This window comes from Gopherus evgoodei, chromosome 15 (assembly GCF_007399415.2).
Source record: "Gopherus evgoodei ecotype Sinaloan lineage chromosome 15, rGopEvg1_v1.p, whole genome shotgun sequence".
Lineage (NCBI taxonomy): Eukaryota > Metazoa > Chordata > Testudines > Testudinidae > Gopherus > Gopherus evgoodei.
The window spans coordinates 21069796-21083774 of NC_044336.1; the positions used below are offsets into that span (position 1 = coordinate 21069796).

Genomic DNA, 13979 nt, shown 5'->3' on the forward strand with positions numbered 1-13979 from the left:
CGTCGTAATGTGGGGTTGGGCTGACACACAGTAGCAACAGAACTTTTGTTTGGGAAAAGCCACCTGCCTGGATTGGGGGGCTGAGCTCACCCCAGAATGAGAAGTAACTGGGGACTCATGCTGTGGAAGCTTAAACGCCCAATTGCTACCTGCCAGTGGGCAATCATTTTGGAGTTGGAAAAGCCGCAGTGGGGGGCATCGTCTTGTGAGTGTGCAGGGCCATGAGTCGCCTTGTGCGATGCAGATCTGTGACTCTTAGTAAAATGCCGGACATAGTGGATGGATTCGCAGCAATGGGGTTCCTGAACTGAGCTGGGACCACTGCTGGCACACATATCCCGATTTTGGAACAGCTCACCTTGCCACAGAGTGCAGCCACAGAAAGGGCTGCTTTTCTATGGTTGTGCAAGCTATTGGTGGATCACATCTGTATTGGCTGGTCACGGACATTGCATGATGCTCATATCTTTAAGAACACAGGGCTGTTGAGACAGCTGCAAACAGACACATTCTTTCCTGACCTCTGGATTACCAAGAGCAGTGTTGAAATGGCAACAGTAACCCTGGGGGACCCAGCCTACCTCCTGCTCCCCTCGCTCATCAAACTTCACACAAACCACCTGGACAGCACCAAGGAAAGATTCAGCTACCACATCAGCAGGTGCAGGACAGTTGAATGTGCTTTTGGTAAGCTGAAGGGACACTATCACTGCGATCTAGTCTTGTTAGTAACACAAAAGATACCCCAATGGTTATAGCTGCCTACTGTGTCCTGTATAAGATCTGTGAGGCAAAGGGAGGGTGGGAAGGGTGCAGCCAGGGTAGAGGGCCTGTCAGTTCAAACAGCCAGATACAAGGGCTATTGAAAATGCTTAATGCAGTGCTCTGTGGCTGAGGGAGGCCTTGAGAGTTTCCTTAATGCAGTGTGGAGGCCTGTACTTTACCTAGCCCAGAAGGGTTGGGGGCTGACAGGAATTGTGTGGTGCTTGGTGTACATTTGTTAATGTGCCTATTAATTTTGTGGTGTTTGCTATACCTTTATAATTATTACATTGTCACTGCTCATATGAGTTCCATCAACCTGCAATGTATTACACTCTCACTAGCCTTAGTCATTCATTCCACAGCATATGTTGTAAAGTAATAAATATGAATGTTTCCCAAAAGAGATTTTTATCGTGTACCAAAACCAGTGCACAAGTGCTGTGTTGCAACTTAAAACCCAATACAACACCACATTATTTTCTGTTTATTTCAGAAGTTAATGTCCGTTTCTACTACCCTACAGCTACCATGGCTCTCATAGGCCAGTGAATGTGCAGGGAGAGAGAGAGAGTGTATGTGTGTGTAAAAAGGAGGTGCTAAAACGGACCTCTCACTTGACTGTCTAATTGTGGCCAATTATTGTATTTTATCATTCATTTTATTGTGGGTGGTGTGATGTTAGGATTATAGAAGTATAAGACTGGTTAGTAGTTGGAAGAGACGAGTATGTATGAGGTATCTAAGTAAGCAGGGCTGAAACACAAGGCCTAGAGCCTGAGGCTGGTAGGAGTTTAGATTAGTCATATTAGCCCTTGGAGTTAAGAAATGCTTTATGTAAGTAAGTGACAGAAGAATAACCTGATGCCACAAGAATATGAAAAAAAATATACCAATGAGTGGTATTACGAAAAATTAGCTGCAAGGTTAATTTTAGATTAGAGAGGCACCTTTTCCCCCCGCCCCTTAACCATAGGATACAGGTTGCGTGTCAGTGCTGAGAATAAAAGGAACTATCACAACCTATGGAAAACAGGGTACCCCAATATTCTTGGGGGACACAATAAAAATTAGGGAAAAGAAGGTTGGCATTTTCACACACATGCACAGGGTATGAGGTACAGAATCACATCATAAAAGAGGGTGCCCAGATTGGGAAAACTGAGCTCCCCATGGGAAGACTCCAGCAGGAACCCTCCGTGTACTGATGATCAAGCCACGAGAGATCCATCAAACCCTGACTATCTAGTAGGATATGAGTATAACTATAGCTATAATTTGTGCACGGATAGATGTAGGATTTATCTGTGCTTGGATATTCATTGTTGGTAACTTTTATCAATTTTATTTAAGATATTAGAAATTGTTCTAGTGAGTGTGTGTGTTACTTTCCTTGGTCTTCATGTGTTCCTAGAGACTCTAGATCTGAAACGAGTAGCAGAGGAAACTTTACTCTGTTGAGCTTGCGACTATAGCCACCAGAGCCAAACCCACAGTGGTGTATACAATATTGCTAAATGCATTAGATCCGAAGGGACATGTAGCTGCGTTGCTTCTTCCATGAGGAACTTTTGGAGGCAAAGCCCCTGAGCTGGGAACAATTGGCAAATGGAGCAGCGAGTGGTGATATGGGCTTCACCCAAGCAGTGGAGGCAGCGTTGGTGCTAGTCACTCACAGAGAAGGAGAGAGGGCATGAAGTGCAGTACTTAAACCCGTAGTGAGTGGGCTGGGGAGGAGTCCCGCAAAGGGAAGAAAAGTCCCAAACAGTAACTAACAGCTATGAACGGATAATTAACTACAACTAAAGGAAGAAAAACAAAAGAAAAAAACAAGCTAAAAGCACCGAGGAACAGGGGTTCCAACTCTGGCCACGCAGCAGTAAGAGGGAACTGGAGCAGCATCCACCTGCCCAGCCTCTTAAAGTCTTGGATATGCTACACAGTTGATGCACAACGAATGTGCGGGTCAGCTGACACTGTTATGAACAGTTCCAGCTCCAGCACATGGTGTGCATGCACTCTTGGAATCCACATAGGGACCATCACTCAAAGAAGAATAAAAGGTAGGTCAAACAGGATTTGCAGCGTCTGCATTTGCTGCTGGAGACACCCCATCTGCCTCTCCCTTTTCTGCTGGGACTCCTGAGTTGGTTGGCTCTGGCCCTCTCCACTATCTGAAAATATTCACCCTCTAGGTCCCTCTGTTCATGGTTTAATGCAGCACAGGCTTGCAGGATCTCAGAGAACATGTCCTCCCGTATCCTCTTCTTTTGCCTCCTCATTTGGCTCAGGTATTACATGGGTGTGGTGGAAGCACCTCTCAAGGCCACTCTCCTACCACTTCAAAAGTTATTTTTCCTCCCTTGGTATCCTGCTGTTAATTGATTTATCTCCTTAGACTGACCTCACACTTGGTAAAGCAACCCCCATCCTTTCATGTATTTATACCCGCTCATGTATTTTTCCCTTCATGCATCTGATGAAGTGGGTTCTAGCCCACGAAAGCTTATGCCCAAATAAATTTGTTTGTGGGTGCCACCAGGACCCCTCGTTTTTTTTGCTGATACAGACTAAGACGGCTACCACATGTCTCCACTGCCCTCTGGTGGATGTAATAATGTCAGACTCAAATGTTTAAAGAACAGGAGTACTTGTGGCACCTTAGAGATTAACAAATTTATTTGAGCATAAGCTTTCATGGGCTAGAACCCACTTCATCAGATGTATGAAGTGAAAATGTTTATTGGCCTAGTGGTTGCAGCATAAAAACTCTTAACAGTACAGCACAAGCAGGGATTACCTTTAGCTCTTTATTTAGGAGTAAATATGAACACACTTACCCAGCCCCTGTATCTATCTCAGAAACCTGATGCCTTGCTCAGGAGGAGTTAAAAAAAAACAAAAACAAAACAAAAAAGGGCAAAACCTTCCACCTTACCCTTTTTGCTTGGTTACCTTTAACATGGATTTTCACACCCCCCCCCCCCCCCCCCCGAAAGCCATGCTATTTCCATGAAAACAGCAGCAGAGAGTGCTCAGCTTACTTTCTAGTCCTACCCATCTTCCCAGACTCCTACTGGTGAACAGCCATTTTCACTATAAAAGGGGAACACGCCTCAGTTTCTAAACCTATTTGAATTTATTATTGAGTACAAGTCATTCAGTAGAATTATAAAAGATCTGTACATTAGAGGTATAAAAATATGAAATATGCTTTGAATCATCTTAGGTAAAACTACCATTTTTTCAAGCTTTTAAAAACATGTAACTCGCACAATTTGGCATCTTACCTTGATATCTGGTTTCATACAATGTAAAACTAGGAAACTCCCAAAAATTTAAGCTTCAGGAAGGTGACTGCATTAAAAAAAGAAAACACACACATCCCATAGCAATGCCCCAATCACACAAGTAACCGTCAATAATTTACTAGTTTACGACACAATGGCACAATCAGACAAAAGCTTCCCTGTTCCACATGATTTACCCATTAACAAAAATAGACAAATTAGTTCCATTGAAAGATGCAGTATAGCTTTTCCTCTTCCAGTTATTAAAAAGTGGTTAACAGAAAACACTAGAAAGTTTTTTTTTGTTTTTTTTAAAGATTTGGCATGCTTTATACTTGTACCATTTAAATTTGATACCACTTTGTAGTAAAAATTAAATAAATATAAATATGTTAAATAAATATATTGTAAAAGAATAATACACATGTATTACATCAGAACCCAGCATTTCTTAATGCTTTTCACACACTTAATGCTTGTCACAGCTTTAGGGCCACTGAAAAGGAATACTGCATCCTTTCAAATGTAAAGAAAATGTATATAAGTTTCACTTTGGACATCATCAATCCAGACAGATAGGAACTCAGGTTCCATTGCTTATTACTACTTTCGTTCACCAATTAAAAATGTGGTCCATAATTTCACTGTTCTTTAGAGCAATTCATATTTCAATCCCTTTCCCCCGAAGGGTCACATTGCTTCTGGCTCAGTAACTGAAGACCTTCTTAAGAAGAAAGCAAGGAACAATTCCAGCCAGACAGTTGCTGTGTCCAACACACCCCACTGGCTTCCTTTCCTACAAAGAAACTAGAAACGGACATCTGAATATGCTTCTCCAAATTATGGCATAGCTCAGTTTTTAATACTGTGATCTAAGCCAAATACTGCCATTTCCTTTCTATGAACATTTGGCTGATCTCTCAAAACACCATGGCATGGAGTCTTGCATTTGTGAAGTAAATAAAACTGACCGATTTTTCCAATCGGTAATCAATAGGATAGCATTGTAGCTACCCAAGAACTGGGGACTAATATTCCAGGGTTGCACTGATTAATTAGAAATTACATTCTCTTTACAGGTTTTGGATATTTTCAGATTATTCCCTTTACAATCACTATATTGTATCTAAGACACTGTTTCAAATGAGAATATGGCAGTAGTGCAATAGCAGGTTTGGATAATTTGCTACAACTAAAAGGCTCCTCTTCCAGATCCTAATGCCTAGTAACGATATGGTTTCAGTCACTGTTTGATTTTGTGCAGTAAAATATACAAATTATAAAATCAATGTAAGTATGTTCAACATATGAATGATGTTTACACACAACTATTTGCACTCCATTTTCACTTTCTTTCTTAAAAGCCGCCTTAGGATAACTCCACAGCTTGGTTGAATGCTTTCCTGAAGTTAGCACTCGTTCTTTGTGCTTCTACTGTCTTTTTCCTGCTCCAGCGCAGACACAATATAAGGCACGTTAGAAAGCTTGGTTTCTTCAAAGAGACATTTTACTCTCTGATGATCCCACTAGTCCCTGCTAAAGGTAGGCCAATTTCACAGCCCTATGCTTGGAATGTTCATCACAGAGAAGGGAGCTCCATCCCCATCCTCTCAAATGGAAGTCTCTGCTCTGCAGAGTCCTGACTATAGTAATGCTGAAAGAGTCTTTCCCTGCTGCAGATTTGCATTGCATGGTAGGTGTGAAGGAGAAGGCGAGGGAAACGAGACGTGAAATAACATACAAAATAGTCTGGGATAGAGCCAAGCGTCTCCTGCACTTCCAGGGGCAGTTCTCTGTAATGATGTTTCTAGAAAAAAAAAATATAGATAAGCATTCTTTATAGGGTATTCACTTTCTTCCTCTATGCAACATACTAAAGAGATGCTCATGAACAAGAAGCAGTTTAGTGGCCAAAGAAGCCTTACTAAACGACAAGAGTCATTTTATAGTGGTGGATTGTTGGTAGTAAAGTGGAACACCACCTAAGATAAGCCAATAAAAAGATGTTTTAGGTGGAAACCATAACATTTTAGTGGAAATAGAATGTGTAACATTCAAGTTATTTAAAATGCTGTTTATACTTCTAAACAGGCATGGAGAATATGACAGGTATGGGTGGCTAAAGTTTTACATGGTACAGATTCTAAGGTGGTTTGATGCTGGGTCACACACACCCCTTTACCTTATTTCTCATCGCCCGTAGAAGATCCCGTACTGAGCCCCCTTTATAGGATCTGAATTTTCGAAGATCTGCAAAAGCAAATAGGCTGTGTTTGGTTGGTTATTTTTAAATGAACTGATGTGTACAAAGTCCTCCAGGGAGCTGATACTTGCAGCCAAAACATGTGAAAGAGCTGTTTGTAATGTTCTGGCCAGGTAAATCAGGATTTAATGTATTACAACCTTTTTCAAACACTAAAGGAAAAAAATCAGTGCAGGAGGCATATTGACAATGCAGAATATTGAACAGTTTGATGCATGCGTGGCCCATATGATTTTTGAACTGTATCATCTCTGCTCTTAAAAAATAAAATGTAAATACCACTAAAGCCTGGTAAATAAACAATAGAAAATAGGCCTGACATTGCTACACTCTTTTTTTTTATGTTTTCATGCTTGTTTTAAGTCACTCAGCTCTAAAATAGGATTATATACATGTGTGCACACAGGTGTACCTATATGTACTTTTTAATTTAGAACAATTCAATTGCAGGCTGAGATCTCATGTAACAAATTTGAGAGCCAATGGTATTGCTGCCTTCCTGTACATGCAGGTTAGAGATAATAGCCTGTCATTCCCTTACATTATTATGGAATATATTCTCAGTTACCTGTCTGAAGGGGAACCGTGATGTGCTCTCTCCAGTCCATTTTTACCACCTCTCTCCCTCCTCTCTCTAACTGCTTGACTATTGGACCATCTAGAGATTCTTTTTCTATTCGGTCACTCACATCCTGAAAGAAACATTCGAGTTATTTCAAATGCTGTATTTTTACTTCCAGTTCCTACCCACCCCCACCCCCCAATTACAAACTGCCACCCTCTGCCAGATTAAAGGGTGTCCTGAAAAACGTCTGCTTGCTGCTGTGAGACAGTACAATGTAACTGGATTGAATACAGGATTGGCAGTCAGGAGCTATCTGCAAGAGTTCTTTCAACATAGAAAACCCAATATGCTCACTGGATTGAAACCCTCCAAAGGGCCGAGCATTTCCATACATGCTCTGACTAAGCATAGAACCTCACTTCTTTGTTCCTTACACTGTACATTCATCAACTGCCAATTCTGCATGCAACTATCTCAAAGACTTTAAACTTGAAGTTTTAATATAGACAATTTTGAAAACATATGGAGAATGTTTAATCCTTGACAAAATAAAAAGTTGACAGACCTGAAAAAACTGGAGCTGTCTTTCTAGATCCCAGAAGAACGGGTGCTTCAGCACACAGCTGGCAGAGGGACGTTTCTGAGGATCCATGTTTATCATCTGCTCTATTAAGTCACGAGCAATTATGTCATCTAAGAGAAAAAGGGTGATTATTCCCAGACTGTCTGAAACAGTTAAAGTTGTTTTCAGTCTTTAAGAAGCCATCACGAATCCTTCAAGTTTGTCAGAGATCTAGAATTTCCAGTCAGACACTCAGCCTACAAAAAACAGGCCAAATCCTGCCCTGATTTATACTCTGTGCAACCCATCAGAAAGTCATTGGGGTTGAACCAATACAGCAAAGAGCAAAGGTCACTTCAATCTTTTGAACATCCCGGATACACATTAAATTCCTCTTAAAACTATCACAGTAAAGCTCAGAGGGCTCAAAACTTTGCAATCACTCAATGTTATATGCTTTTGGACAGTAAAGTCAATAGTTTTAAGGGCTAACTTTTTAAAAGGAGCTTCCCATATAATTATTTCAAGTGCTTGTACTTCACAATAGCAACTTTGGGGTCATGGTGATTCATAGGTCTCAGACCATTTCCACTGGTGTTCTGGGAGCTATTGAGCCCCACAGAATAAACTGTGCAGTGCTTTACTTTAACAGACTAGGAAAACATCCACGTGCTTACCATGCTTCTCTGGATTTAAGGAGTCCAGACTGTAAACACCCAGTAGAATGTTGGCTTGCCGCTGCAGGGATTTGCCAAAGGGATGGCTGCCTTCAGAAACCACATAATAGAAGACACAGCCAGCCGAAAAGATGTCCACCGTGTATGTCTGCAAATAATATATGGTTTATAAGCAACATCACAATATAATTTATTCAATACTTTGGCTCAACTTCACAAGTCAGTTGTGCATCTGAGAGAACAATAGAAGTTTCTACAATCACACTTCTCTCCACAATATTCAAAAGTAATTAGAACATGGCAAATCCTGCACTAAAGCCCACCTCCAAGAACATCTCCAGTCTTAAGTGACCACTTAAAGAATCCCCACTTTTCTAGTACAATTCTGTTCTATCGCTAAAGGCCACCATGAGTAAATAACTGATTTTTGGTGGCCCCTTGGGTGATCACTTTGATTTCACTATGACTACAAAATATGGTACAGGAGAATACAGCAACAGCCCACTGATCAGAAGTTCAGCCCCCAATGAGAGTTGTGTTCAGAACTTCTGAAAATTAGTCCACAGACATTTTAGTTCCAAACCAGCTTGCATGAATAGGCAACGAACGGTGGACGTAAAGGTCTGACGGCAACAACGTGACACTTGCCAATCCCACTCCATGGAACTTCTCTAACCCTTAGAACAAGAACAATTGTGACTGACTTACAGGGTTGTCTTTACAATCTTCACTCAGCATCTCTGGAGCGATCCACCCTTCTGTGCCTGGCACCCCAGACTGACGGCTAAAACTGTGCCTGCCCACTGCCAGCTTCTTACACAGGCCGAAGTCTGAAATCATGGCTTTGACCTTGCCATGGGCATTGGGCATTGAAATTAGGATATTATGAGGTTTCAAATCCCTGTGGACTAATACAAGCACCAATTAATTAATACAAGCACCAAGAGCATTTTTAATTGTTTTATTTATTTGGAATGAAATCCTTTCACAGTGCTGAAGCAGTTTTTGTTAATGTTCAGGGATCCATAGGCTTAAGTTCAAGGAACCTGCTGCCTATTCATTTGGGATGCCTATTCTACTCCATTTCCTTCAAATCTTGCAAGTTCTTGTTAGAGCCATCACCCCCTCCCCCAGGTATTCCAGAGCCATCATTCGTTATTTTCTACTTCTACAGTAGCTGAGAAGCTCAAAGCAAATACTAATATAGCAGGGAAGTATTATCCTCATTTTACAGATAGGGAAAACTGAGGCATAGCAGGGTTGTGTCACATACAAGCCTAGGGAAGAGGGGGGAACAGAAGCTGGATCTCCTGCTTCCCAGTGCTGCGCTATCATGGCCACTCTGTGAATGGGCATCGTGGAACAGTATTGTTATTTAAAAAAGGAAAGAAAAAGAATGACTGGTCTCCACTTCTCCCAGCCACCCAGCAACAAACTACATGGCTGCCAAGGCTCCCTGCACCAGGCTGGCTTATTTTGCTTCTTAACCAATAAAACGTACATGAAATCGAAACAAAGGGCCTTCTTACCAATATTGAGAGAATGTAGATATGCAAGACCAGATGTCGTCTGTTGCAGTAGGATAATGGGCTGTAAGCCATGGCGACTGAAGTCCTTCTGCTCCACATACTATACATTATATAAGGGAAAACAGAAAGTAAACCTGAAACCCCAGCACGTTCCTTATACTCTGGTCTTTATACAGATCCCAGGCCACTGAAGAGCTCCCTCAACAGAGGTGAATTCTACCCAGTCTAATGAGAGCTGGCTATGCTCTTGCAAGAGCCTATCCCACAGACAAAGGGGAACTTTAAGATATCAGACTGTACTAAAATTCTACAAGCCTGTCCTGCAGAGAGCCTATGTGCTGGGCCACTCCAGCATGCTTTTCAAATGAAGGACTTTTATTTACAAGGGGATCGCAAATAAAAGCGAAGGGCAATGGACTGCTCAATAGATCAGCAGAGGGAATTTTTTTCAGCCTAACATTTATTTATTTTTGCCAAAAATGCAGATTCAAGTTGCAACTTTGTACGTCTGAGTCAAATTTGCTGGTTTGGGTCAAACTACACCCCCACCCGAAAAAATAATTCAGAAAAAACCCAAGTGTTTGAGTTTCGACATTTTCAAAACATAACATTTTGATTTTTCAATTCAAAATGCCCGTTTAGAATTTTACTGCAACTTTATTTTTAAAAAGATTAACTTCCTCCCTCCCCTCCACTGAAATGAAATGAAACTTTCTGTTTTGGGTTTCACTCAACTAAATTTCCTCCCCCCCTCCCCAGTCTGGGTACCAAAGCAAAAACCCAGCTATTTGTACATACTCATAGAGGTATGAAGTGACCGTTGTGATCTTCTAGTCTGACCTGCGTAGCACAGGCCACAGAACTTCCCCAAAATAATTCCTGGCGCAGATCTTTTTAACAAACAGCCAATCATGATTTAAAATTGTTGATGATGGAGAATCCCACATGAACCTTGGTAAAGTATTCCAATGGCTAATTATTCTCACCATTAAAAACGTATACCATATTTCCAGTGTGAATCTGTGGCATCAATTTCAAGCCATTGGATCGTTTTATACCTTTCTCTGCTAGATTAAAGACCATTCTTAAATAGCTGTTCCCCACATGGATACTTATGCACTGTCATCAGCTCACCCTTTAATTTTCTCTTTGTTAAGCTAAATGGATCGAGCTCTTCGAGTCTATCACTATACGGCATGTTTTCTAATCCTTTAATCATTCTTGTGGCTCTTCTTCGAACCTTCTCTAATTTATCAACATCATTCTTGAATTTCGGACAACAGTCCTGGATGCGGTTTTCCAGCAGCAGTTACATCAATGGCAAATATAATAGTAAAATAACTTGTCTATTCCTACTTGATATTCCCTTTTTTATGTATCCCCGGATCACATTAGCTGTTTTGACCCAGCGTTATGCTGGGAACTCATGTTCAACCAGGACCCCCAAATCTTTTCCAGAATCGCTGCTTCGCATGAAGCCCCATTCTGTAAGTATGGCTACAGTCTATTCCTAGGTGTATACATTTACATTTATCCATATTAGAATGCATATTGTTTGCTTGCACCTAGTTTACACCAAGTGACCCAGATTGCTCTGAATCAGTGACATCTCCTCTTCATTATTTACCAATCCCCCAATTTTTGTGTCATCTGAAAACGTTATCAGTCATGACTTTCATGTTTTCTTCTAGGTCATTGATAAAAATGTTAAATAGCATAGGGCCAAGGACAACTTCCTGCAAGATCTGACTGAAAAAACACCCACTCGAAGATAATTTCCAATTACATTTTGAGATCTATTTGTTAGCCAATTTTTAATCCATTTAATGTATGCCAAGTTAATTTATATTGTTCTAATTTTTAATCACAATGTGGTGTGGGTACCTGTGATCCTAAGCAACCAAGTCAAATGCTTTACAGAAGTCTAAGTATATTACGTCAATACTATTACCGTTATCAACCATACTTGTAATTTCATCCAAAAAAAAATGAAGTTAGTTTGACAGGACCTATTTTCCTTAAGCCCATGTTGATTTGCATTAATTACATCATCCTCTTTTAATTCTTTATTAACTGAGTCCAATATCAGGAGCTCCATTATCTTTCCTGGGATCAATGTCAGGCTGACAGGCCTATAATTATCAAGCCATCCCATTTACTATTTTTAAAAACTGGCACAGCATTAGCTTTCTACTCTACAGCTCAGTATTAAATCTCTTATTTCCACAGTGAGAGCCCAAGATAGCTGGGGCTTTTACTCATCAGTTTCCCTAAAGGGCCTGGTTTTTAAAGGAATATCATTCTTTTGATGTTTTATCCTAGCTCAGAGAAGCCTTTCAACAGGAATTTAACTCTGCGTAAATGCTGCTCATTAGCACTGCCCAGTAGAGGCTGAAAGTAGGTAGGCCAAGGTGTCCAGCGCCTTACTCACACCCGGGTAAGCAAAGCCGCTGCCTCAGTTCTCCGCACAAAGCTTTCCTTAGCACATGCGCCACCTGCACACTCATGCTGCTGTGCTGCTTTAAAAGGCGGCTCTCAGGATAAGCTAAGGCCTTAAGAAGCAATATTTTAGAGAGGCTCCTAGTGAGGGCAGCAGATGCCTTACACATGGTGGGAGATACAGAGTGACTGAGGAGGAGCCTTTTTCAAGAACATCTATAGAAGGTTCAATAGTCCCTTCTCTTATATCAGAGACCTGGGGAGGGCTGGGAAGCCAAATGGCAGGAACACACAGCAAACGGGGCAAAGGAATGTTGTCTGGGCAGCAGAAAGCCAGGGAGGAGGAGGGGTAAGAAAAAGTTTTCTTGTTCTGTTTTACCACCAGGGCATTGGCAGGCACTGTGACACTGATGCCATATCCCTTCTCTTTATTACAGTTGCTGATTACAAGATAGAAGGAAAACAGCAATTGTGTGTAGCCCGTGAGGCTGTATCCTTTGCTTCTGAGATACCAGAGTATTACAGTAAATTGGGCTGTCTCAGATTCACCCTGGACTGTGATAACACTAAAGGGATGATGATGATATGAGGAGGAAAGCCTCTTAACTACACAGACACCAACGACTACATTGTAAAAATAAATAACCAATTACAGATGGTAATTTGGATAACATCAGAAACGTTGTCTGCATATGACAGGTGCCTGAACTGCAGATTCAGAGCAGAGCTAAGCATTTGACATTGAGAAGCCTTTCACAGCCTGTGTTTTCTCTCTGCGTTTTCCCGACAGCAAAAGCTCTTTGCTTTAGCAATCTTTTAGGTTTGTAAGTGACCAGTTACCTCCTGTAAGGTGGCAGCACAGAGCTCTATGGCAATGTACTGAAACTGCCTGTCCTTCTCAGTGCAGAAATAGCGGATCACGTTGGGGTGCTCATCCGACTCACGCAGCAGCTGCACCTCACGGTCAGCAAAGCTGAAGCATTCGGGGAGAATTCTTTTCACCGCCACATCTCTGTTATCAAATGTCCCTCTGTAGACAGTGAACCATACAGCTGAGAAACCTCTTTGAGTCAATCTGTGCACCGAGATAAGTGGGTTACATGGAACACACTTCACACAGATAGATTAATAAAGCACTTCTCCAGTGATGGACAAGGTGCCTCTGTTCAATGCTTTCATTTCAAACAAACATTTACAAATGACAACATAACCCTGGATTTTTGTTAGTGAAGGGACACTGCAGAAAAGTGCCCCCCCCCCCCCCACCGCTTATTTTTAAAAGTTCCATGGTAACGTTTCCATTCATATTAGACCATAAGAATTTTTTTTAAAATACTCAAAAAAATAGTGGGGCATTAATTGGGCTCTAAAATCAAATGCATATATTGTCTTGTACCTGTAAACAATTGTTCCTTCAGCTCCATGTCCCAGCACGTCTTTCGGGCTAAATGAAATCTTGCCGACCATTACTATGCGCGTGTCCTCATCTGAACAAAAGCAAGCAGCAAAAGGATTAATTTAAGGCAGATTTTAAAAGTCAGCACTTTGCAGTTGCATTTCCATATGGAGTTGGTATGTAAAACCTTCTCTTTCAAGTTTAAATGCAAAACACTGAGAACTAAGGAAGAGGGAGGGAGGAGATCTAGGGCCAGACTTTCAAAACTATATATAAATTGCTAACAAGTTTTTGCACAGGCAGATTTGGGCATGCAAACTGCACCTGTGCATACAGCTTGGGTGTCTGGACACCAGACTATCCAATTCACAAATTCAAACATTCTGTGTAAAGATCAGGACAGCCCCAGTGGGGCTGGAGCCCTTTTGAATTTTGGCTCTTACGACACAAAAGGTCATGGCTGGGGACATACATGAGACAAGTAGCTTTTAGGAGA

At 41.3% G+C, this 13979-nt stretch overlaps 1 protein-coding gene across 2 annotated transcripts in view; it reads right to left on the reverse strand.

Moving 5' to 3' along the window:
* Window positions 1-3878: 3878 nt before the first annotated feature.
* The window catches only part of ERN1 (endoplasmic reticulum to nucleus signaling 1), a 60039-nt gene continuing 49938 nt past the window's right edge, over window positions 3879-13979 (reverse strand). Inside the window, exons 14-22 of one of the 2 annotated variants that reach the window (XM_030533977.1) lie at window positions 13484-13574; window positions 12928-13117; window positions 9649-9748; window positions 8828-9027; window positions 8120-8267; window positions 7446-7573; window positions 6884-7007; window positions 6235-6302; window positions 3879-5859 (exon numbers count right to left, since the gene is read on the reverse strand). In XM_030533977.1, the coding sequence (XP_030389837.1) occupies window positions 5632-5859; window positions 6235-6302; window positions 6884-7007; window positions 7446-7573; window positions 8120-8267; window positions 8828-9027; window positions 9649-9748; window positions 12928-13117; window positions 13484-13574 (1277 nt within the window). In that variant the 3' untranslated portion in view covers window positions 3879-5631. Of the gene's footprint in view, window positions 5860-6234; window positions 6303-6883; window positions 7008-7445; window positions 7574-8119; window positions 8268-8827; window positions 9028-9648; window positions 9749-12927; window positions 13163-13483; window positions 13575-13979 lie in introns of both variants that reach the window. The other variant, XM_030533976.1, reaches the window with a different exon arrangement.